General features: G+C 42.1%; 1 protein-coding gene across 4 annotated transcripts; it reads right to left on the reverse strand.

Moving 5' to 3' along the window:
- Positions 1-889: 889 nt before the first annotated feature.
- LOC132631621 (acyl-coenzyme A thioesterase 2, chloroplastic) lies at positions 890-24,627 on the reverse strand. Of its 4 annotated transcripts, none has more exons than XR_009578920.1 (6): positions 24,072-24,627; positions 10,274-10,451; positions 8,909-9,378; positions 2,009-2,066; positions 1,743-1,871; positions 890-1,296 (listed from the first exon to the last, which is right to left on the reverse strand). XR_009578920.1 is itself a non-coding variant. In XM_060347265.1 (5 exons), exons 1-5 carry the CDS (start codon positions 24,447-24,449, stop codon positions 1,255-1,257), a joined length of 1,197 nt encoding a protein of 398 aa, XP_060203248.1. In that variant the 5' UTR covers positions 24,450-24,625; the 3' UTR covers positions 890-1,254. The 4 variants fall into 4 exon arrangements, 2 of the variants coding, with proteins under 2 accessions (XP_060203248.1, XP_060203247.1); XR_009578919.1 differs by having other exon boundaries at positions 1,224-1,364; positions 24,072-24,626; XM_060347265.1 differs by lacking the exon at positions 2,009-2,066 and having other exon boundaries at positions 24,072-24,625.
- Between the last annotated feature and the right edge of the window lie 1,785 nt (positions 24,628-26,412).

Below are 26,412 nucleotides of genomic sequence, written 5' to 3' on the forward strand. Positions count from 1 at the left end.
TTTCAGTAATATGATTAGGGTTGATGCTGAAATAGGATACCTGCATGAAAAAACGAAAGGAACTTTTTAGAATTAACATTGTGAGCCAGCTGTGTAGTTGATTGATCTCTTCAACTTTATTTGACCGTTGGTTCTGAAAGAAGTTACAGTAACTTATTTTAATTATGAGAAACAGGAAAACATGATTAGAGGAGAAAGTAAAGCTCGCAACTCATTTTAGGGAGAGAAAAGCCAGATGCCCTGCATCCTAAAGATGCATTTGTGTTTTGCGTAAAGAGGAATAGTTCCTTGGTATGGTATACAATGTTTGTTTTGATTGATACTCAAATTTTATTGTATCATATTGTTGAAGTCATGAAATGTACAAAACGTTTCATGGCGTGTAACGATTGGTTTGGTGTGATAGTCATTACCTTTTTTTTTTCTTCCTCATTTTGTTTTTACTTATTATTTAATAATTTATTTAATAATTTTGTAGGTTTATCCTTTAAATTTTTGATGAGTGACATTATGTTTGAAAACGTTACAATCTATCCATATGTTGTATTCATCAAAATAATACAATACAACAATAAGTACAATATAATACAATACATACTGAACAATATGTAACAACCATCCAACCAGAGTGTCAATATTTACACCACACCATATTAATTTATTAAGTGATAAGTTGAAGTGAGATGTATATTAACTAAATCTGATTTAGTGATAACAGTGCATTTAAGAAACATGTTATGTACTTGTTGAGTTAGTGTAAACACCGGCTGGACAGTTTTTTCTGGTCCTAGAAATGCATTCAGTAATTTCTTTTGGCATTTGCAAACCCATGAATTCAATAGTTGATTCCCCATTCCACTTTAACGAAGTTTTCAAAGAGCTACTGGTATTTTGGAAAGCCATAAAACATTATCAACAGAATAATATTTTAGAACTGAGTTCCACCACAAATCACTCAAAATCAAGTCAAGAAATGACTATAATTGGCAATACCAGCCTAAGCTGGATATACAACTCCTGATCGCTGCAATGGAACTTGAGCATAAAGGCTCTTTTCAAGTTTAGAACTGTGATTCATCATACAAATAATCTGGTAGTTAAGTCAGGTCTTTGGTCTTTCAGTATGAATTTCTATGGACTTTCTCACTTACAGGTTAAAACCCAACTGGCATCTTCTAGTTTTCTAAGACATGTTCATTTGTTGGTGTATACTTAATTGACTGCAGATGATCAGCATCCATGCGTTCCAGAACCCTACGAGCTTCTTCTTCTGTAGCCGGGACAACCTTCCGGATCCTGAAATGAATATTTGTGGCCTTAGCCTCTGGACGCACAGTAAATGTGAAGTAGAACCTATTAGATACCTGCATTTGGGTTTAGAGAATAAGAGCAGTTCCAGGATTTTGTAGATTGCTACATTAGCAAGCGCCTAATATTTCTGCTAAAGCATTAACTAGTCCCTCGGTTTTATTTTATAAACCGGCGTCTGACTAAACTCGGAGTTTAAAAAAGAAGGATATACTGTCAACACAAACAAAAATTACCCTTAGATGCTGTGGTTTTAAACATGCAATGACATTTCTATGGCTATAAGAGCATACCATTATGTATAAAATGGAAAGTTGAAAGTTGAAAGTTAAAAATTTAAAGGTGTCTTTCTCCATTGAACAGACTAAAAAATAATAAGTGTCATATAAAATGGACAGCGAGAGTAGTCTGTTTCATAGAAGTTCACAATATACCTCACTAGACCTCTGCTCTGGCCTAGTAACATGAGCAACAACTTCTACATTGATCAGAGGTTGATCAGTATCCTCATGTTCAGTGTAAAGTACACATGATTTGAAACGTAAAAAGTCTCCAACATCTACCTGCAACAGGAAAAAATGCACCAGTGGAATAAACCTGGAAAGTATAATGTTAAAATGATACTGATAGTTCCAAGTGCACTAGTGTTTTGATGATTGTCAAACTATTTTCAGAACCACATAGAGACTTGGTCTACAACCTGCTCTCTGTGCACCTTGCATCGTCAGTAGGGAATAGCTGTAAAGCTGAGCCACTTGCTGCACACAAGTATAGTTGTGAGTTGGCCCATGCTTTAGGTCAAAGTGAATGAGTGGTCTCTATCCATCCCACATACTCCCACTATATATACAACATGTTGGGAACATATTGAGACAGATTTGAAAACCTAATCTAAATCGTGCAAAACTGCCGTCACAAGTTCTCAAGATCTCTCAAGAACAAAGTTACTTTCAAGCTGAAGAACCAGATCCTGATATGAGTTTAGTCTCTGTTCTTTAGGTTGTTGTAAATCTTTGTTCATTTGTTCTTAAACTGAAAACCTACTCTTCTTGTTTAGAAGCTGCTTGTAGGTATCTTAAATTCTCAAAGTGTGCTTGTTGGAAGTGTGTTTCCTCAAGCTTTTGAGTGGTAACTAGGCTAGAGTTAGTCTAGGTGTATTAGTGGTCCTTGGCTAGAGTTAATCAAGTGGAGGTACTTGTAATCGGAGTATTGCAAGTATGGAGGGACTACAGGGATTAGTTCCTAGGTTGTATAAGCGTTATTGTAAGAGTGAGGGATTATGGGAGTTAATTCCTAACTTATGATAAGAGTTGTAACGTAAAGTTGCTCGGTGTAGTGGAGTTGAAATCCTACTGGGGTAGGTCGTGATTTTTAATCCCTTGAACAAGGAATTTTTCACGGTAATATCCTGTGTCCTTTACATACTGCATTGCATAAGGGAACTGGTACACAACTAGGTCCCTTATACATTATTTGGTGAGCCCACAACCTTAAACAATTGGTATCAGAGCTGGTGCTTTCTAAAAGGTTAACACCTAGTTGTAAAACGGCAGCCCCACCAAATATGGAAGAAGGACAGTCTTTCACCAGGCCACCCAGATTTAACGAAAAATATTATGGGTGGTGGAAGACAAGAATACACAACTTCATCATCGCCGAAGCTTCAGAGCTTTGGGATATCATCTGTGATGGTCCCTATATCCAGTTCACACAAGTGAAGATGGTAAAAAGACCACTGTCAAAACAAGAAAAGAATACAATGAAGCTGATAGGAAGAAAGTAGAGAAGAACTATAAAGCCAAGAAGATTTTTGTGTGTGGAATAGGACTAGATGAGTATGATCGTGTCTCAGCTTGTTCATCAGCAAAAGAGATCTGGGAAGCTCTCCAAACTGCTCATGAAGGAACAACTCAGGTAAAAAACTCCAAGATCGACATGCTCACCACTGAATATGAGATGTTCAAAATGAAAGCGAATGAATCTATTCATGAGATGCACACCAGATTCACCTCCATAATCAATGAGCTCCACTCTCTCTCGAAGTCATCACAACTACCAAGCTGGTAAGGAAGATGCTTGGTGTATCTTGACTCTTGGGATAGCAAGGTAAATGCTATCTCTGAAGCCAAAGATCTAGACACGTTGACCGTGGATGAGCTTATTGGAAACCTCAAGACTATGAGATGAAGATAACCATAAAGAAGGCAGAAAAGAATGAGGTGAAGAAGGAGAAGAGCCTGGTTCTCCAAGCTGCAAAGGGAGAGTCCAGTGATGATGACTTCGAAATGGCTTATCTCACACAGAGGTTTCACAAGATGATAAAGAAAAAAGGGCATGTTCTCCAAAACAGGAAACCCCAACAGAAACGACTACTCCTGTCACAAGTGTGGGAAACTTGTTCATTTCATAAAGGATTGTCCTCAAACCAAGCAGGACAATTATGACAGAACTGCCAAGAGGAACCAGGTCCCCGACAGGTGTTTTAGAAGAAAAGAGGCCACTGATGAGATTGTGAAGCAAGCACTTGCAGCCCGGGGAGACTCCTTAAGTGAGTCTGAGGAAGAAAATGACAAAGGGGACTTGTCCATGATGGCATTTGACGATGGAGCAACTGAGCGTAAGTCAGACCTTGCACTCATGGCTGAATTTGACACAAGTGATGTTGATGATGAGAACAAAGAGGTAAATTTCTTCGATCTAAAGAAAAACCTGAGAGATTGCTCTAAGAAAAAACTCATATAACTGTCAAGTGTGTTAATTGACGCTTATCATGCTCTGGTTGCTGAGAGCAAGAAGCTGAATCTTGCTCTTGATGAAATAAAACTGGATAAGCAGGACCTGTGCATGATAACAAACGAAATGGAGAAACAGGTGTTTGAGACAAACCAACAAAATATCTTGTTGCAATGTCAAGTAAGAAAAGAGATGGAAACCTCCTTTAAAGAAGAGGAGCAGCAAGTGAGACTTCCTTAAAGCTTGAAGCTGAACTAAAGAAAGTAAAGTCAAGTCTTACTACTGAAATTGAGAAAAACGAACTGCTAAGAAAAGATCTGGAAAGGGCTAAGATCGACCTTGACAAAACTCTCAAGTGGACCTGGTCTAAAAATGGAAATGGCAGAAGAGGACTTGGCTTTGAGAAGGAGAAGATGCCCTATGATCTCCACAGCAAATATGTTCCCACAACTAAAGAGCAGCCATCTCTTCCTCGCGGGCAAACAAGTCGTCACCAAGAGCCATACAAGATAAAGGTTGATGTTGTTCAAAAGAATAGGAGTGTTGTCAAGAAGGGAACTAGAGTGAAAGGAGCAGGTCCTCAAAAGAAAGGACATTTGAAGAAGAGAAGGAATGTGCTGCCAGTATGGGCTAAAAGTAGTCTGATTCACCCCTTCTATAACTACTGATTCACCCCTTCTATAACTACAAAGGACCTAAGCTGGTTTGGGTTCCCAAATCCAATCACTAGCATCGCTTAACAGGGTGGGAGAAAGAAGAAGCAATCAGTATAAACTGATGAACTGTGATAGCTCCGAGGTGCAACTATGGTTAAAAAATCTTCCCTCAAAGCCCTCGGAGCAGGATGTGTGTGGTGTGATGATAAAAGGAAGGATCTCTTATAAACAATGCTGCAAAAAGGCATCACTCAAAATAGCTACAATAAGTACAGCGGTACACTGTTGACAAGTGTTTTTTGGTTATGTCTAACTCACTTACCATTACAGGTATACATGCATGGAAAGATCAGGAGAATTCAAGCATAAGAAATTCTACACAGTTCACAGTGATGGCCTGATACTTTAAAAATTCTAATCAGAGACGTGGTCTCTGTATCTCAGGTCAGTAATTCTTTCAGTACTCATAAATGTATTCGAACTGCGAAAATTGCCAGATACTTCATGTGTCCTTTCCTCTTCTAAGAAAATTCAAAAGAATGTCCGTATCAAATCGTCACTTCCTTCTTGAACAAATCAGTTGTTCCCTCTTGCACCTATCCTAAAGTGCCACCTCTAACTATTTAAAGGACACTTCTTCTCATCCTGCTCTGTCTTTACTTTTCCAAAATCTTCGAACTTCAGGACTTCATTTGAACATATCTCTTGTACAATACTCGCCTAAACTCTTCACTTTTCTGTCTTGTCACCAAGTGCTTATCAAATATCACCAATCCTTGTCAAGCCTGAGCAAATGGAGTCCAAATCATCACCCTCAACGCACTCAACTTTCTCTGATCATGACATAAATGAAGCAACTTCAGCCTTCCCTATACCCGTTCCTTCAAAACCCAGCAAGCGTAGAACGACTAGGAACATTGCATCCCTGTCGGCGATCTTTGGTCAAAAGGGAACATATGATCACATAGGTGGCAAGAATGGAAAATCTGATGACTCAAGTTCTCGTTGTACCACATAAATGCCAAGTGGTGAGGACTTTGAAGATAAAGAGGAGACACCTTTGATACGGAAAAATTCAAAGAAAGAAATGCTAAGTGAAAATAAGCATTTGCCTGACCCAAAGTTGGAAGGTGATTTGAGTGAAAACATGCGTCTTCAAAGCCGAGAAGAGAAGAGAGGAGAGGAACCAAGTGCCCTATCATTACTCAAGAAAAGAAAGATGAGTACAAGTGAGAGACCAGGTTCCTCCAAGAGGAAAAACGGTGAAGTGGAAGGAAGAAAGAATAACGAGAACCTACAAAAACAAAATGTTCTCTTTGGAAGAGTCTTTGATGTCAATCTGAAAGAGGAGCCTGGCATGAAAGACTTGATGGAAATGGTGGAGTTCAGGAGTGGAGCCATCTCTTTACTCAACCACCACCACGTGTATATGAAGCCGAAGTGGTTGAATTCTATGAGAATTTGCTCTGTATAAATGATCATGCTCTGGCCCTAACAGCGAATCTGATAAAGTTTGTGCTCACTGAGTCGATACTTGGGGAAATCTTGGGAGTAAAGATAGTTGGACTGAGAGCTGCAGCAGACGAGAGATCTCCAAATTTCAAAAAGGTCATCGTCAAAGTTGCAAGGTCAGCAGCAGAAGCTAGTCTCTGTAAGAATGAGCTTAAGCTTGAGCATCAACTAGTCTTCGAGCTTGTCAGCAAAGTGCTTTTGCCAAGGATGGAGGGACGATCTACCGTCACGATAGCAGACCTGGCTCTAATAGAAGCTCTTACATCTTTTGAACCAATCAATTTGCCTGCCATCATGATAGAGAGAATGAGTAAGGCGACGCGAATTGTGCAAGGAGGACCTGATCTCCCATATGAATTTTTCTTAACGAAAGTCCTTGTGCACTTTAATGTAAGAACTGGTAGAACCTCCTTGGAACTAAAGACCATGTGTTCTCTCTAGCCACCCTGAAGAAGTGTGAGTTTGTGCCACAGGGACCAAGTGCTGAAAGTCCATCCACCCTCTCAATTCTACTTAAAGCTCAAGAAGCGGCAAATGCAGAGATCAAATAACTCAAGGAGGAAAATGCCCTTCTAAAAGCCTAACTAGCTGAACGATTGAAAGCACTAGGTTTTGGGTGAGAAGCAGAAGAAGAACTTGAGAAGCTACGGGCAGAGAGGGATCAGTTGAGAATTCAAGTGGACACACTCAGAGATGAGATGATAAAGGATCGTCAAGCCCATAGAAATTGACCTATAATTACTCAGCCCCTTCAAGTCTCTACACTGACCTGAAAATCCTTCCTAGCCCCCATCCCTTTTGCATAAAATTGAAGCCACCTTTTCCTGAATTTTGGCAGATTTGCAGTTTAACTATCATTTTATACTGAATTGATTACTATCTGCACTTATGCTGATCTTTCTAGTGGCATATTGTTGTGTTCCTGGCTCTGAGTTAATATATCTAAACTTCTTGTTGCTGTGCTTTAATCTTTTTGATGATGCCAAAAAGGGGAAGATATAATTGTGAGCTAAAAGTGAACTGAACTGAACATGCGGTGATTAAGGGGGAAGATGTGCTGAGCAAGGAGGAAGAACTGGAAGATTGATATGTGATGATATTGTGACAATTTTTGTCTTCCAGTTGAAATTGGTATTATGTTGCTAACATGTTGCAGGTGCCTTGATAATGATGGTCTGCTTCGCAGGGGGAACAAATGGGAAGCTGGTTCTCAGGAGAACATCAGTCTATGAGTTTGTCATCATCAAAAAGGGGGAAATTGATAGTTCCAAGTGCACTCGTGTTTTGATGATTGTCAAACTATTTTCAAAACCAGATAGAGACCTGGTCTGCAACCTGCTCTCTGTGCACCTTGCACCGTCAGTAGGGAACAACTGTAAAGCCGAGCCACTTGCTGCACATAAGTATAGCTGTCAGTTGGCCCATGCTTTAGGTCAAAGTGAATGAGTGGTCTCTATCCATCCCACATGCTCCCACTATATATACAACATGTTGGCAACATATTGAGACAGTCTTGAAAACCTAATCTAAATCATGCAAAGTTGCCGTCACAAGTTCTCAGGATCTCTCAAGAACAAAATTATTTTCAAGCTGAAGAACCAGATCCTGATATGAGTTTAGTCTCTGTTCTTTAGGTTGTTGTAAATTTTTGTTCATTTGTGCTTAAACTGAAAACCTACTTTTCTTGTTTAGAAACTGCTTGTAGGTATCTTAAATTCTCAAAGTTTGCTTGTTGGAAGTGTGTTTCCTCAAGCTTTTGAGTGGTACACTAGGCTAGAGTTAGTCTAGGTGTATTAGTGGTCCTTGGCTAGAGTTAGTCAAGTGGAGGTGCTTGCAATCGAAGTATTGTAAGTGTGGAAGGACTACGGGGGTTAATTCCTAGGTTGCATAAGCACTATGGTAAGGGTGAGGGATTATGGGAGTTAATTCCTAGCTTACGATAGAGTTGTAACCTAAAGTTGCTCGGTGCAGTGGAGTTGAAATCCTACTGGAGTAGGTCGTGATTTTTAATCCCTTGAACAAGGAATTTTCCACGGTAACATCCTGTGTCCTTTACATAATGGCATAAGGGAACTGGTGCATAACCAGGTCCCTCATACATTATTTGGTGAGCGCACAACCTTCAACAGATACACTCCACTCTTTTTGCCCCTCAAAGGACGCTAGTGATTGAGTGACAATTTCCTTTAACATATACTCCCACCATTGAAGTTTAATAGGTTAAAGCGGGAAGTTTAACTCAAATTATTCCCAAATTTAGAAAGCTGCCATTCTTTTTGGAATGAAATAAAGAGGAAATGTCGTCACATAAGCTGAACGGACGTGGTAGTATTATTTCATCTTTTCCATGTTCACATACAAAAACCGGACCCTTTCTACCCGCTAATGTGATTGAATATGATTCAACTGATCAGTAGTGAAAAGTACTTAGCGCTGGAGGAACGAAGAACAGTTCCTTGCATTTTCAATTTGTATGTAGCTAACAGGTATTCTAGTGATGGAGGAAAGAATAACCATCCTCGTACTAGTTTTGTTCATGGGTAACAGGTATTAGCTATGCTGGTGTTGTTGGTAAGGTATTCTGGAGTTGGTGCGAGACACGTCCTACCCCCTCTAAAGAAAAAAAAATGAAATAGCTCTACTATGAATCAACTTAACAGTGATAAGTGAAAAGGAGATGTTAAAGATGGTGCACTCACAGGCCTAAGGAAATTAACATGATCAACCTCTAGGAAGGATGGCATCAGGCCAGCAAAAGCATAAGCTGTTGAAAATGCAAGTTCGAATGCTCTGAGCATCAGGAATCCCCCAAAGATCCGACCATGAATATTTCTTTGCTGGGGCTGACAAATCAAAGAATTTTCAAGGCGCGTATCTCTGAGAAGAATGGTGTCCCTATCTGCCAATGCTGGCATGTCACAGAATATTCTACCTTCAGCTAATAGTTCTTCAAGTCTGTTAACTCCCCCATTTTCAATCTCCTTTTTATCTCCACCTCTCTTTCTTTTTCTAAGGTTATTTCTAGCTTCTGCTGCTTCATAGAGCAGCTTTTCTGCTTCTGTCTCGGGACACAATCGATTCACCTGAGCAGCTTTCCCTGTCTTGTAGTCACGAGCAACAAAAATGAAGTTTGCTGTCAGAGCAACTGCTTCTGAGGGGTCACTACTCCCTGTAAGAAAATATTCCAAGTTAAACTAGAATTTTCAAATGTTGAAAGAAGAACGAGCCTAGAGTTGACAAAGATGAACACATAAAATGTAAAGTTATTTTGTGGAATTTAGTTATCAAAGGAATAAAAGATTTGACGAGACAGAGAATAAGAGAGTCAAGCAAGCAATAGGCAATGACCGAGAGACTAAAATCGCTTTTAGTTCACCACTATATTTATTGAAGACTTAGTTATAAAGCATAAGCTCTTTTTGTAGGTTTAATAAAAAGGAAAATTGTACCAAAAATGGGAGTCTCGGTGGTGTTGATGGTAGAGATAAGCGCTCTGAGTGAGAAAGGAAGAGAGATGTGAGAATAGCAGCATATAGAAGGAAAGAACATTCCCAAGGTTCCCATTTGTCATAACAGTACAAAAAGCAGTAGATTATGTGGCCAGGGTTGAAGAAAGAAGTAGTAGTTCCTATAAGGAGAAAATATCTACATTCACGAATTGGGTATCAAGTAAATGGGGGATGACAGCGTGCAGCATACTGAAACTATTAATTACCCTGTCATAAGGATTAAGTCAAAGATGAAACGTTTAAATAGGATCATTAACATGATATTTAACAAGCTGAAATGGACTTAAAATGAGAAAAAGATAGATTAGGTCTCAAAACCAGGTTTAGGCTTGGTCATCATTGTTTTTGAACCTAACCAATTCACATACTAGATACAATATGAATATGGTAAAGTCCTCTTTAAGTCAGTCTTTGTGGGTAACTAAAAGATACTTTTTTTTGTAAGTATGAAAGTGGTTTACTAAAAGATATTAGTTGATACACTTGAGAGGAGCAGCTAATGACCTTGAAAAATGTTGCACAATGCCAGTAAATGAATTCAGTTTGAGAAAATACCATCTGCTGGCTGTATAACGTCAAGTTGAATTTCAATGGAAGAAAAGCCCACCCAAATAACTGCACCAACCATTTTCAGATCTGTGTCGACATTGATTGGCTTCTTCAGCACCATTTTATCAACGGAAGCAGTCACCAAATAGAGTGGTCTTGTCATGCTATCAATGTCCGAGCAATGCTGATTCAACCAACAGCAAGTTTAGCAGGCACATTCTAATAACATGGTGAAGTGCTTAAGCTAGCACCCAAGAATGTCACTTTCTAAATAAAAAGTTCCAAATACTTTTTTGATATGAAGTGATTTTATTAATGGCATCAAGAAGATGCTAACAGATCCATAAGGATTACAAAAAGGTGCAAATAGACCCTATGCATACCAGCTAGCCTATTCTCATGGAGCTAAACAAATCTAAGAATTGAACTGAAGAATTTACAGTGAAAAGCTTGAACAAACTAATTATAAGTAAAAGAAATTTTGCTTCAAGGGAATGATTAGGAGTTGAAAATTCCAACAAAACATCTGTGATACTTTCTGTCCATACAACCCAAAAAATGCTTGCTGGTACCATGTTCCAGACTTTTCTGATGGCTTTACCAACTTTCCATCTGCTCCAGCTTTCTACTGCCTCCCTCAGATTACTTGGGCATGACCCAACTGAGTCCAAATATCATTTGTAGCTGTACATTGCAGAAAAAAAAAAAAAAAAAAAAAAAAAAAAAGATACCTATCCAGCTTGGTGGCACATGTAGCATCTGTTTGCCATCTGGAAGTTCCTTCTGTTGATGTTGTCCTGTGTCAAACATGCACCTTGGAGGGCTATCCAATTGAAACAGATAACTTTCATAGGAAGTTTAGTCTTCCAATTTTTATTCCAGGCCCAACTGTCTAACAAGCCCAAACCCTAAATCCTAAACCCTGAAACCCTGAACCCCGAACCCTGAATCTATTTACAGTGAATGTCCCATCATTTGCATCACCCCATTTTTGAGTCTGTCTTGTGTATTCATTAACAAGACAATCCTACAGTCTTGCTAAAAAGTTCTGAAGCTCCTCAAGTTCCCAATCATTTATGTTCCTCCTGAGAGTTAAGTTCCAGCTATTCCCGTCCTGTTTCGGGCTATGCTTGAGTTATTGTGACAATTCAGCTGATAGATGGCAGCATAGACATTTATCCAGGGCAGCATTGCCGAACCACTTTATTTTTTGGTAACTAATGGACTTTTATGTGTTACCAGTGCAAACATTACAGTTTTAGCTCAGCCCACTCAGGTCTAAAATTAACATAAACTACACCTAAATGGGATCAGTATAGCTACTAAAATGATAAACCATGAACTAAAGCTTGAACCCCAGGAGGGGCACGGACAATACACACATATGCCAGATCCTTGGCCAGTTTTTCCACTACAGTACTCCTTTGCTCAAACAGTCATTGATTCCTCTCCATCCACAGGTTATAGGTCACCTCAGCAACAATCATTTTGAATAGCCGAGCTTGCTGAGTCCTGCCTTTGCCATTACTGATGCACCAATGCAAGAAGTCAGACCAAGTAGTAGCATAAAACCCCCTTCTATTGATTAGTACTCTTGTCCACAAAGCCCTTGCAACAGGACAGTGAACAAATAGATGCTCATGAAGTTTTAGTAGCCTCAAGACCCCATTTTATCAACCTATCCGCTGTTAACAATCTCTGGTGCATACAAAGCCACATAGTGAAGCAAGCTTTTGGCCTTGCATGATTGGCAAACATTACACATTTCCATGATATCCTTGGCAGATCTCCTAGCAATTGAAGATAATATTTCCTGATCAAGCCCTGGCCAGGAGAAGGAGATGCACCCAGTTGCAACATGATACTTCTAGCAGCCACGATTTTCCTTCTCATCCAACTAGCAGTTTGAGGTATTGGACACACACTCAACTGTTGACCCCTAATGTAGTAAGTATGAATACATTTGACTTACATTTGACCCATAGCTTATCTTCTTTATGAGCAAGGTCCCAATGCAGCTTTGCCACAGCAGCTTGGTTCCATTTCTGTAAGTGAATCAAGTTCAATCCTCCTGCAGATTTAGGACTACACATGCTCTGCCAAGCTACTAATGTTTTTTTAGTAATTACACCTTCCCCTGACCATATGTAGCTCCTACAGTATCCATCAATCCGTTTCAGCACCTTGGAGGGGATTAGAAACAATTGAGCCCAATAAGCTTGCACCCCAAAGGGGACAGACTGCACCAACTGAACACTACCAATATATGACAGTTTTTTAGCTGTTCAGGTTGATATTTTGGCAGTGATTCTTTCTATAAGGGGGTACCATTGCAGAACAGACAACTTTTTAGCGGACATGGGAATACCAAGGTTTTTGAAAGGAAGATCACCAAGAGAGAATCCCAACTGTTGAAGGATTTGAGATTTAATATCTTGAGGAACACCCCCAAAATATATTGAACTCTTACCTATATTAGCTTGGAGGCCAGAGGCATTGTTGTCAAAGGCGCGCTTAAGCCCTAAAGTGAGGCTCAAAACATGTTGAGCGCTTCGCCTCGCTTTATGTGCGCTTCAGTCTCATCATCAAGGCTCTAAGACATATTTTTCCTTACCAATGAGCCTCTATTGAAGAGGTGACACTAGATAATTGATATTTCACTTTATTGTAATGGTTTTACAATTTCTTTGCCATATATTTGTTATTCGTGCTTATAATTATTAGTCTTGGGCTAAACATATATATATGTTTGTATTTTTGCACCATTGCACCTTTTTTCATTAAAGCCCACGCTTTATTTGCGCTTTGCGCTTAAAGCCCCAGCTGACCTAAGAGCTTTTGTTGAGAACTTCAACAAACATTGTTGCATTGCCAATACAGAGTTCAGGTCACCCTTAGAGAACAACAAAAGATCATCTGCAAAGCATAATATGTGACTCCCAGTTTAGCACGTTAAGGTATGGCGACATGGGGTCACCCTGCCTGAGCCCCCTAGCTGCTGGAGATGCTGGAGTGTGTTCTCCATTAACAATAATGGAGTAACTCACAGTTTTGACACAAGCCAAAACCCAAGTAGTGAACATATGAGTAAAGCCTAATTCTGGCATCACCTATTCTAAATACACCCATTCAACTTAATTATAAGCTTTTTGTAGATCTATTTTGATCATACATCTAGCAAAGATGTTCTTCCTACTGTATCCTTTAACTAACTCATGAGCCAAAATAATGTTGTCAGAGATATTTCTACTTGGAATAAATCCAGCTTGGGCATCACAGATCAGAGAGTCAACGACAGCATGAAGCCCATTAGCTAGAATCTTGGAGATGATCTTATAGAGAACTGAACAGCAGGCTATTGGCCTAAACTCTTTAACATTTGCAGGACACTTAGTCTTAGGAACTTAGGAACTAGAGATACAATAGTGCAATTACCAGGAGCATATAGAGAACCAGTAACAAAAAATTCCTTAACTGTTGCTATGATATCGTCCTTTATAATATGCCATGACTTTTTAAAGAATAAAGCATTAAATTCATTTATATGTGGAGCTTTATCATCCCCTATAGCCTTCAAAGCAGTATAGATGTCATCCTCAGTCACCTCAGCACACAGATCCAGTCTTTGTTGATGAGTGAGTATAGGCCCTTTCCTCAGAGTGTTTTTGCATACAACTGGGAGAGTAGCCGCTGAGGCCCCCATCAACCCCTTGTAGAACATAACAAATTCCTCCTTGATCTTCTCAGAATCATGCAACTTAATACCAGCCAGAGATGTGAGTTCAAGAACTTGGCTCCTGTGGTTCCTCTCTATACTAGTAGCATCAGAGAATTATTTATTATTTGAGTCTCCCAGCTTGACCCATTTTACCCTAGACTTCTGCTTGAGTGCACTTTCCTCAATCAATGACCATTTCTCCAAATTAATCAGAGCTTGCTTTTCTTATTGTATCAGAGAATCATCAGCTTGTTTAGCCTGTTGTTCTTGCAATACTACTAGGTCCTCTTTGGTTTTGTCAATTTTAAGTCTGATGAATTTAAACTCTTGGGTGTTAAGCAATCTCAGAGTTAGCTGTAAAGATTTCAACTTGAGCCACACATTCTGCATTTTGCTAGAAGCTTTTTGCACCTGCCATTTATCACTCACAAGTTGGAGAAAATTCTCATGGTCTGCCCGACATTGAAAAATTTGAATGGAATATATCTAGGTCTTTGTTGTTGCTGCAGTTTAATCAACATGGGGGCACGATCAGAAATTAATGGAAGATCATAAAGTGTTGAGACTTGTCCCCATTTGAGCATCCATTCAAAGTTACCAAAGGATCTGTCAATTCTGTTAGTTATCCTCTCTGAGCCCTGCTGCCTGTTGGACCATGTGTAATACGCACCATGCCAAGGAAGTTCATGAACATCAATATTTTGGATACACTCAGAGAAATCCTGAACTTCATGTAGGGTCACAGGATTGCCAAACAATCTGTCATTAAGGTGCAGTACAACATCAAAGTCACCACTTATGAGCCATGGCTGAGTGACACCCTGAGCTAATACCTTCAACTCTTGCCACGGATTTTCCTCAGTTCAACAGTGTTGAAAGAATAAATGACAGTGATAATACATTGGTCATCTGATGATCTATCGCTAACCTTGCAATGAATCAGTAATGATGGTGTCTGTATGGGACTGACTTCAAACCAATTTGGACCCCACAAGAACCAAATCCTTCCATTGACAGCATGTTGGTTGTTAGCAAGTACTTTCCATCCTGGGACTATGTTATTCAGCCTCCTGGTCATGCTGTGTTCTTTAACTCCACTCCTCCTACTTATACCTTTTATTTCTTCCTCTAATGTTCCAAAACAACCAAGTCATATTAAACAGTGAGTGCTGCCTCACCTCTATCCACAGGTAAAGCAGAAGTGTTACACTTTCCTTTGCTCAGGGATTAATATCCATTCCTGGTTGGAACAGCAGCAAGAACTGGGAAATTAGCCAGGTTGAACTCAAGGGTAGTTCCAGGCAGTGTTATCAAAGGCGCGCTTTAAGCGCGCTTAAGCCCTGAAGCGAGGCTCAAAACATGTTGAGCGCTTCGCCTCGCTTTATGTGCGCTTCAGTGTCATCATCAAGGCTCTAAGACATACTTTTCCTTGCCAATGAGCCTCTCTTGGAGAGGTGACATTGGATGATTGATATTTCACTTTATCGTAATACTTTTACAATTTCTTTGTCCATATATTTGTTGTTCATGCTTATTATTTTCAATCTTGGACTAAACATATATATTGTCATGGGCGGCTTTCCAGCCATGCCCCATGACCCCTTGGGCGCGCCCCATGGCGCCATGGCAAGCCTCTCAGCGCCTAGCGCCATGGACGGCCCCGTGGTCTCGGACGCCCCAAGTGACAAGGTTGCTTCTGCCAATGTCACCCCATCAATGTCCCTCGCTCGCGCCCTTGCGCTGGCCGTGCCTCAACGCGTGCCCAGTGACAATGCAGCTCTGCTACAGTGCCAGCGCTCAGCGCCTAGTGCCTGCGCCCCAGTGCGCGCGCGCACCATGCCCTGCGCGCACGGCAGTGCCCCGACCAAGGGTGCACATGGACCTGCTCTAGTTAGGTCTCTTTTGTTGTAATTATAGAGTAGTTTACTTTATGTATTTTTGGTTGTGATTCTCTAGCAAGTCTATGTCTAGTTCTATGACTTGGGTTTTTATTTTTAAAGCATTATTAGGGGGGATCAAGCAATCAAAACTTTCAAGCAAGCAATCAATTCTCTGTACTGGTGTCTCTCCCCCTCGACACCGCTTGCTTTCTTTGTAATAGCTTTCATTAATGCAAACAACTCTTTTCTCAATTCACTTTCCTGTTCTCTCAATTGCTATTGACATTGGTTTTCCCGCACGGCACTGACAGTCTCGTCTAGCGTGCGGAGGGGACTCCGGTTGGCGGACAGTAACCTTGGAATCATCGGTTGCTTAGCCTTACGTCGCCCTTCCAAGAAGTCTCAGGAAGGCGCCGCGTAACAGTTGGTATCAGAGCTTAGGCTCGACATCGGACGAGGGAACACGTTGCTATTGTTATCATTTTCTGACCATGGTGAACCATGGAGACCGCCTCTTGATTTTGGAAACTGCGGTCAATAGATTTCGACCCGTGACCGAAAAGGTGGAGGACCTGGACCGCAGGATGCGGCAGGCCGAACAAGACATTGTAAATATTGCTACTGACACTGATGCAGCCACACAGACGGCTGCCGCACAAACAGATGAGGACCTGGCCCACAGGACTCAGGAGGCAGATAGAATGACTGCCATGCAAGTAACCATCGACAACTTGACTAATCAGCTCAATGTTGTCAACGCTGCCTTGCAGGGCCTACTCCGAGGAGGGGGCAATCCTATTGGGGGCGCGGCAAACATTGCCGCGGCACCCCAGAAACTCAAGATTCCTGAACCAAAGCCCCACCAGGGTGCTCGAAACGCCAAAGAAGTGAAAAATTTCATCTTTGACATCGAGCAGTACTTCGACGCTGTGGGAGAACTGGAGGAGCCCAAGAAGGTAGCAACTGCTGCCATGTATTTACAAGGCGACGCCAAACTCTGGTGGCGTGTGAAATATGAAGCTATCAAGGCAGGTGAGGATGCTCTTGAGACATGGGAAGAACTAAAAGCAGCCATTCGTTTACAGTTCTTCCCCGAGAACGTCGAGTATAATGCACGGAGGAAACTTCGGGAACTCAGGCAAACGAAGTCAGTCCGAGATTATGTCCGCGAGTTCTCTGCACTCATGCTGAACATAAGGGACATGGGCGACAAGGACAAGCTTTTCACGTTCATGGAAGGTTTGAAACCCTATGCCCGCATGGAAATACAAAGACAAAGGGTGGATTCCTTGCCCAAAGCTATTCAAGCTGCGGAATGCCTCAGTGACTACCAAGTGGATGCTCGAAAGGATAGACCTCAACCACCGGCCCGTGGGGGATTCAAAGGGGGCCAATCCTACAATGCTGGCCCCAGCCGAAGTGGGGGAGATCGCAGTGTGACCAAATCTAAAGGTTCCTCCTCAGGCAGCAATAGTGTTGCATCTCATAATAATGATCGGGGGCGGAAGCCCCCCTCAGGATGTCGTCATTGCGGCGGACCACATTGGAACAATGAATGCCCACAGGCACAGATGAACGCCCATCAAATTCTGGATGATGGGACGGACGATGATGAGGATGATGCGGATCAGACAGAACCAATAGGTGCCTTCAATGCACTTGTTTGTTCCATTTCCAATGCTGTAGAGGGCACCAGTGCCGGCCTATGCAAAAAGAAAGACCCAAGCTCGACTGCCAAGAGGGGAAAGACAAAGGCAGGCAACGGGCCTCCTCCCAGCAAGGAGAAGACCCTGATGTTTGTCGACTTGAGAGTAAATGGCAAACCTATTAAGGCCATGATAGACACAGGTGCTACGCACAACTATCTGGCCACCACAGAAGTAGAACGCCTTGGCCTAGTTGTTGGAAAGGGTAAAGGTCGTGTCAAAGCTATCAACTCACCGCCCCAATTGGTGGGTGGGATAGCCAAAGGAGTGCCGGTAAAGATGGGTCCTTATGAGGGCAAGTTCGACTTGCGGGTAGTGATCATTGATGACTTCGACTTGATAGTGGGGTTGGAATTCATGAGACAAACTAACATCATTCCCATACCCTACGCGGATGTGCTTCTGATGATGGGAGAAAACGCGGCCAAACCCTGCATTGTCCCATGCACAACCATAAAGATGGCTTCAGGTAATATCTCTGCATTGCAGCTGAAGAAGGGGGTCCAGCGACAAGAACCCACGTTCCTAGCTACCCTTTGCATTGAAGAGATTGAGCGTTTTTCGGGTCCCATTCCAATGCCCGTGAAGGAGCTCATAAAGGAATTTGAGGATGTCATGCCGCAAGACATGCCGAAACGACTCCCGCCTAGGCGGACGGTCGATTATGAAATTGAATTAGTGCCGGGTGCGAAGCCACTTTCCCGGGCACCCTACAGAATGTCACAACCCGAACTCACCGAGCTTCGGAGACAGTTGACGGAGATGCTGGACACGGGGATCATCGTGCCCTCCAAGTCACCTTACGGGTCACCCGTACTATTCCAAAAGAAACACGATGGCACCCTAAGACTTTGTGTTGACTATAGGGCCCTCAACAAGATCACCGTGAAGAACAAGTACCCCATACCACTAATGGCGGACTTGTTTGACAGACTGGGCGGTGCCACAGTGTTCACCAAAATAGACCTGAAGACAGGTTATTGGCAAGTCCGCATTGCGGAAGGAGACGAGTCTAAGACGACATGTGTAACAAGATATGGCTCGTTCGACTTCCTGGTCATGCCGTTCGGTCTGACCAATGCTCCAGCCACGTTTTGCACTCTAATGAACCAGGTCTTTCGAGAATACATTGATGAATTTGTGGTGGTATACCTGGACGACATTGTGGTGTACAGCAAAACGTTAGGCGAACACCTGGAGCACCTAAGGAAAGTCCTAACTCGGTTGCGGGAGCATGAATTGTACGTAAAGCTATCCAAATGCTCCTTTGCTCAGAGACAGATTGACTTCCTTGGGCATGTTGTTGAAGAAGGTCGCATCAAGATGGACCAACAAAAGATCAAGGCTGTCACAGATTGGCCACCACCCAAGGATATCCATGCCTTGAGGGCGTTCCTTGGCCTATGCAACTTTTATCGACGGTTCGTCAAGAACTACTCCCTCATTGCATTACCACTGACAGAGCTCCTCAAGAAGATCACACCTTGGGACTGGTCGCCAAAGAGAGCAGACGCTTTCAACTCACTAAAGGTGGCTATGTCTAGTAGCCCTGTTTTGGCCTTGCCCGACTTGACCAGACCCTTCGAAGTAGAGACGGATGCCTCTGATTACGCCTTGGGCGGAGTCTTGCTACAAGAGGGGCACCCGGTGGCCTACGAAAGTCGAAAATTGAAAGATGCGGAACGGCGCTATGCGGCTCATGAGAAAGAATTATTGGCTGTCGTCCATTGCTTGCGCCTTTGGAGGCACTATCTTCTGGGCTCCCCTTTCGTGGTGAAGACGGACAACACGGCTGTCAGTCACTTTATGACCCATCCAAACCTAAATGGCCGCCAGGCTAGATGGCAGGAACTTCTAGCGGAATTTCACTTCAATCTGGAATATCGAAGTGGGAAGACCAATCATGTTGCGGATGCACTGAGTCGAAGGGCCGATCTAGCATCGGTATGCCTGCTTGCCACCCTTAGGGGGAGCGAGGTGGCTACCACCATAAAAGATCAAAACCAGGGCCTTCTCACCAAGGACCCTTCGGCACAGTATTTGGTTGACCTAGCCGGTCAAGGAAAAACTCGCCAGTTCTACATGGAAGATGGGTTCCTAAAAGCAAAAGGGAACCGCCTTTACGTTCCTAAAGAAGGATATTTGCGGAGAACTCTCCTGATGGAATGTCACGATACTCTATGGGCAGGCCACCCTGGAGAAGAACGTACCATGGCATTGCTACGCCGTGCATATTATTGGCCCCAGATGGCAGATGATGTCGCTCAGTATGTGAAGACTTGCTTAGTATGCCAGAAAGACAAGTCTGACCGTTTGACACAAGCGGGCCTGTTGGAGCCCTTACCTGTCCCAAAGAGGCCTTGGGAAAGCGTCTCACTGGATTTCATCACCGGCTTGCCCAAGGTTGGAGATCTCACGACTATCTTAGTCGTGGTTGATCGGTTTTCTAAGTATGCTACTTTCATTGCAGCACCCAAGTATATATCAGCAGAGGAGACAGCTCGACTCTTCTTCACCCATGTTGTCAAATATTGGGGTCTGCCCAAGGATATTGTTAGTGACCGCGACTCTCGCTTCACCAGCAACTTTTGGACCCAGCTCTTTAAGTGCTTGGGGTCTAAATTGAGCCACAGCTCGAGTTTTCACCCGCAATCCGATGGTCAGACGGAGCGGTTCAATGGCATGTTGGAGGAATACTTGCGGCACTTTGTTACCGGCTCGCAGAAGAATTGGGTGAAGCTATTGGATGCGGCCCAACTGTGTTTCAACTCACAAAAGAGCTCTAGCACAAATAGGAGCGCTTTTGAAATTGTTACCAGGCAGCAACCGCTACTCCCACACACTGTGAATGCCCCGAACATGGCCAAATCTCCACGAGCAGCTAGTTTCTCAAAAGAATGGAAGCAGAATCTAGAGATAGTGCGGAGCTATCTGGTAAAAGCACAAAAGCGGATGAAGAGACATGCTGATCAGAATCGTCGCTTTGTGGAATATCAGGTTGGGGACAAGGTGATGGTGAAGATCCCCAAGAGATACCTATTTGCAGGGGTCCACGACCCTCGCCTGTTGCAAAAATACATTGGCCCTCTGTCCATTGAGAGGCGCATCGGGAAGGTAGCATACCGGGTGGATACCCCAGCTTGGTGGAAGATTCATCCTGTGTTCCATGTCAGTCTTTTAAAGCCTTTTCGAGAAGACACAGAAGACCCTTCACGCAGCCAGCTCACAATACCCAGTATTCGAGGCCCACAAGCAACTGGGAAAAAGGGTAGTAGAAGCTATCCTCAACGATCGAGTCATACATGCCTCAAGGAAAGATCACCAAGAGTTCCTGGTGAAATGGCTGGGATGTGATGCTGAAGAGAATGCGTGGGAGAGGGGCACCAGCCTCAAAGCCTACAAGCACCTGATCGATGACTATCTTGCAAGCAAGGCGCCGAGGACGTCGCCAACTCAGGTGGGGGAGAATGTCATGGGCGGCTTTCCAGCCATGCCCCATGACCCCTTGGGCGCGCCCCATGGCGCCATGGCAAGCCTCTCAGCGCCTAGCGCCATGGACGGCCCCGTGGTCTCGGACGCCCCAAGTGACAAGGTTGCTTTTGCCAATGTCACCCCATCAATGTCCCTCGCTCGCGCCCCTGCGCTGGCCGTGCCTCAACGCGTGCCCAGTGACAATGCAGCTCTGCTACAGTGCCAGCGCTCAGCGCCTAGTGCCTGCGCCCCAGTGCGCGCGCGCACCATGCCCTGCGCGCACGGCAGTGCCCCGACCAAGGGTGCACATGGACCTGCTCTAGTTAGGTCTCTTTTGTTGTAATTATAGAGTAGTTTACTTTATGTATTTTTGGTTGTGATTCTCTAGCAAGTCTATGTCTGGTTCTATGACTTGGGTTTTTATTTTTAAAGCATTATTAGGGGGGATCAAGCAATCAAAACTTTCAAGCAAGCAATCAATTCTCTGTACTGGTGTCTCTCCCCCTCGACACCGCTTGCTTTCTTTGTAATAGCTTTCATTAATGCAAACAACTCTTTTCTCAATTCACTTTCCTGTTCTCTCAATTGCTCTTGACATTGGTTTTCCCGCACGGCACTGACAGTCTCGTCTAGCGTGCGGAGGGGACCCCGGTTGGCGGACAGTAACCTTGGAATCATCGGTTGCTTAGCCTTACGTCGCCCTTCCAAGAAGTCTCAGGAAGGCGCCGCGTAACAATATATTTGTATTTTTGCACCATTGCGCTTTTTTTCATTAAAGCCCACGCTTTATTTGCGCTTTGCGCTTAAAGCCCCAGTTGACCTTAGAGCTTTTTTGCGCTTTTCGCTTTTGATAACACTGGTTCCAGGTATGCAACTTGAAGAAGCTTGTGCTGGTGTGCTTGTTACTAGCAACTCTTGAATAGCAGCTGTAGGAGTCTTACGCACCCCTTGTTGTACTGGAATTGTCTGCACGTGTATTTCCCCAACCACCACTGCTTCTTGAGGTAAAGGCTCTTGGCTAGTCTCAGCAGGGTCAGGGAGGATGATTCCTGTAGACTTCCATTCTTGAGCAACTTGTTTACCATGCCTCCTCTTCCTTGGTGGAGCTGGTTTCTGCACTACAGACTGTTCCTTGCAAATATGCCCTATCCTTTGGCATTTAGGGCAGAAAATCAGGTTTCCATTCATAGGTAACATCTTGACTAAGCTGTTGACCACTAGGGTCCATGACCATTACCTCATCTGGTAATGGTTTTGTCACATTCACCTCAATTAGCATCCTGGCATATGATAGTCTAGTTTGTTTTGTGGTGCATTCATCTGCAAAGATTGGGGTCCCAATAGTGCTTGCAATCCTGCTCAAAGACCCCAAGCTCCAACAGTCCAAAGGCAATTTGGGAAATTGTACCTACAGTGGAATCTCTGCAACAAACTCAGTGCTAAGATCAAAATGCTTCTTCCAAGGTTTCAATACCATCGGCCTATTATTAATGGTATATGGCCCAACACAGAGAATTTCATGCATATCCACAGATAAGAATTTGATGATGAAGTGCCCATCATTGTGCAGATACAAATTAGGGTAGCCACATTAGCCCAATTCTGAGAAATATATCACGACATAGCATTGTACCCAGGGCATTCCCCAAAGAAATACGCAATTAGGGCGCATTTCCATTTATCTAATTCAACTTTCACATCTTCCTCTTCAAGTTTAGCTACAACAACGCCATCAATAATTACAGGAGGAATATAGGTTAGAGCCATACCATTAGCTGCAACCCTGTTATCCTTGAATAGGTTGACCCAATTGTCAGCCTGCCTAAGCTGGGTTAGGGTTAGTATACTCTGGCATTTTCTCCTTGTTCTTAGATACCATGGATCCATTGCCTGACACTTCTTTCGCCACTGGTGTCATTCTTGCTCCTCCAGGGTTTTAGGACGGAGAATCAGCTTCTTAGCCACCTCAGTGTGACTCACTGAAGGGCCAGCAGCAGCCGGAGCGAGTGGTGCATTCTATTTTGGAGATTCCGACTCTACAGTAGAAATCTGGTTGGGTTCATCACACTTACCTACAGAGTTCACAAGTGTCGCTAAGGGTACCTTGCGAGGCCTTCCCCTGCCACACCCTTGTCCCTTAACTGGTTGTTGTTCTTTCGCCTGACCTTTTGCCCGTCCTCTCGCCATGGATGACTAACCGGCATACGTTAACTAACGTGCATCAGCACCATTGCCGAACCACTTGTCCTTCCAAAAATTAATATGTTCACCAGTACCAACAATGAAAAGATAAGTGTTGGATGTTTCATTTGATAACTTGCTGATACTATTCCATAAAATCCAATTTTAGGAAGTCGAGTCATATGCTGAAGAAAAACAATAAACTGAAAATTGACTTACATGACCTAAACATTCTGCAGTTTATATCTTGGTTTTAGCAAAAAGGACTTCAGAAAAATCTCTGTCAAAAAAAGTATTCTGTTCACTCTAGAGCATACATATACCATAATACCACTATAATGGGTATTGCATATTTGCCATTATTCCCTATTCGATGGTGGCAACATAACAAGAAATGCAACTTGGTAGTGAGCACATACTTAGCACTATCCCCTTTTCAGTGGCCCCAAGCATAACAAGATAAGCAACTTGGTAATAACGGGTATCATCAAACACAGTATTGATACCCAACAGGTTATCTGCATAACATGATATGCAAAAAAGGACTGAGAAAGTATCATTTAACGGAACTTATTGACAAAATAAAAGTATCATTTAGTGGAACCCATATCCATAAACAGTTTTGCCAATAGAATCAGGCATTTGAAATATATGGAAACGCAAGAAAAAGTGAAGGAAGATAAGCATCTACATACAACAGAAACAGCACAACCAACCCATAGACTTGTAAATTCAACCCATGAAAAGTTCAAATGTTATGCAGCAATGCAAATAAACACATACAAAATGAATCAAATATGAAACTTTTACGGATAATAAACTATCTTTCTTAATAAAAAAGTATGTACCTTGACAGAAATGGTGCCAGCAAGGGCATCGAGATCTTCAAGCAACTTGCCAATTCTGACCTCATTCCATGGATCCCTATACTGTTCTCTCAATATATAATCAGTTGAGAAATTATAAATAATTGAAGTCCTGCTCTCTGATGGGGTTTTAGTAAGCAATTCACTTTGTGGAGGAGCATCAAGTGGTGGATCAAGAAGTCTTTCAAATATTTTAGACCTTGTTTCCCAAAGAGCATTAGTCACAGGAGAGTGATACATTCCAGGCCACAAACTAAGGGGTTTTCTGGTAGAACCATTTTGGTCAGGAGAAGCCTCAAATGGTGAAGCAAAAGTGGAGACAACTGGAATGGTATTTGGAGAACAAGAGTTGAAGTCCATGGTTCTTGATATGGGTATGTGGGGAAGTTGGGGAAAAAATGGATATGGAAGAGCCTTTGATGAATTAACGTTTCTACTGAATTTGCTAAGAAACTGTTGGGAATTCCAAGAAACTGTTGGAAAAGGACAAGAAACAGCAGTTCAGTCCCCAAGATTAGACAAGTCATCAAATCTCCTTAATGGTTTCTCAATTTTCATTTTATCGGCTATCGCTATACCATTGAGTTTTACATCCTCCATCTCAATTTACCTTATACATTTTTCTTTTTAATCTGTCTAAAAATAATAATATATTATTATATTTAAAAGTAATTTAATTTAAAACTTCTCTTTTTATTCTTAATGAAATAATTTAGAGCCACAAATATACTTCTCTGTCTCATAATAAGTGGTGTTTTTACTTTTTCATTGTGTTTCAAAATAAGTAGTATTTCACCAAACCAAAAAGGCATTAATTATTTTCTTCCAGTTTTATCCTTAATTAAATAGTCGGAGTTTTATATAACCAAAAAGCCATCAAAGATCTACTTTTTTCTCAAAGCATTTGATTAAGGGTAAGTTAGTAAACTTTTAAGGAGTGAGTAGTTTTTTTAAGGGGTGTGCTCAAGTTAAAAATACCATTTATTATGGAACGGAGGAAGTATATGGCTTGTTTTAGACCATAAGGTTCGAAAGTCTTCCTTTTTTTCTTAAACTCCGTGCCTAATCAAACTATATCACATAAATTGAAACGGAGGGAATATTATATACTTATACTAATAATATTTGGTATTTAAATCTTATTTGACTATTATAAATAAAAATACCAAAATAATGGCATGATTGATAATGGAAATTGGCTGAAGTAATATAAGGTGCAACATGTAGAAAAATGGAATACAAAAAGTCTCCAACTTCATCTTTTAATTTCCTTCACAATCATTGATGCATATTGGTAGGAAGATGCATATTGATGGAAACAATCATTTGCAACTGTTTTGGGTGGAGAACCTGGTGATTGGTAATAATGGGCTGATCTGGTTGGTTTGGTGGTATGAGAGTTGGTACAGAACTGCTTGGATTTCTACAACCATCAGGAACTTAATTTATGGAGCATGGAATAATGCAAAATTTGTGCATAACTGCTGCAGTGAGGACCTAGTGTGCTTGGTTGCTGGTGTAGGGCTTAAAAGGATGTTGGTTGATTAGTGTACTGATGATCCTATGCTCATGGGAGACCTGGTGAAAATGGGGTTGTTGGTTATTGACAACAGGAGTTCTTGTAGCAATTGAAATTTCTGGTTTTCAGGAAATATTGCATGGGAACAAATGACATGGAAATTCAGTTACTCAGGACTGATTTGGCTTAGTTGGCTAATGCTTCATTTTGGAAATGATCTGGTGCTTCTTTGGTGGATGACAAGTGATGATAGAAACACCAGGTTGGCAAGTATTACTGATGGTAGAAGCACCAGTTTTGTTAAAGTGTTGTCTTGGAGGTGCATACATGACTCTATCACTTGGTTCACTAATCCTTTCACAGGAAATGATGTAGAATCAGTTAAAAATACTGATGGCTTGAAGCTAAATGCCACCACAAGCACAAGGGCTGATGTGTTGGTGGCTTGGTTGCAAGGTGGCAGTTTTGATGTTGTGGTGCATTGCCTGGTGTTCTGGTGGTTTGGTATAGCATAACACATTAGCATGATGGTGATATAGGATCTAGTTGTTGGTAGTAGGATGGAAAGGATTTCTTATCATCATACTCAAGTCCTATGGGAGAAGAGTATGGTGGTACTTTTTTGCACTGACACTAGTTTCGTTTTTGCAGGTTTAAAGTTTACATGGCAACACAAATTCTACAGAAATCCACTAGAGTTGAAATATGACTGTACCAATAACTTGGTGAAGGATTATTTTAACTTGGAAATTGCTTTTGATCCTACTATAGGAAATGATATGGCTATCTCAGTCCCTTCAAGGA

This window comes from Lycium barbarum, chromosome 3, assembly GCF_019175385.1.
Source record: "Lycium barbarum isolate Lr01 chromosome 3, ASM1917538v2, whole genome shotgun sequence".
NCBI classification, from domain to species: domain Eukaryota; kingdom Viridiplantae; phylum Streptophyta; class Magnoliopsida; order Solanales; family Solanaceae; genus Lycium; species Lycium barbarum.

Coding starts and splice junctions, on each gene's coding strand:
- LOC132631621 (XM_060347264.1), bottom strand. CDS start 24,449: ATGGACTTCAACTCTTGTTCTCCAAATACCATTCCAGTTGTCTCCACT. Junction 9,379..10,273: donor CGTTATACAGCCAGCAGATG/GTATTTTCTCAA, acceptor ATTTTCTTACAG/GGAGTAGTGACCCCTCAGAA. Junction 1,872..8,908: donor ATGTTAATTTCCTTAGGCCT/GTGAGTGCACCA, acceptor TTCCTGTTGCAG/GTAGATGTTGGAGACTTTTT.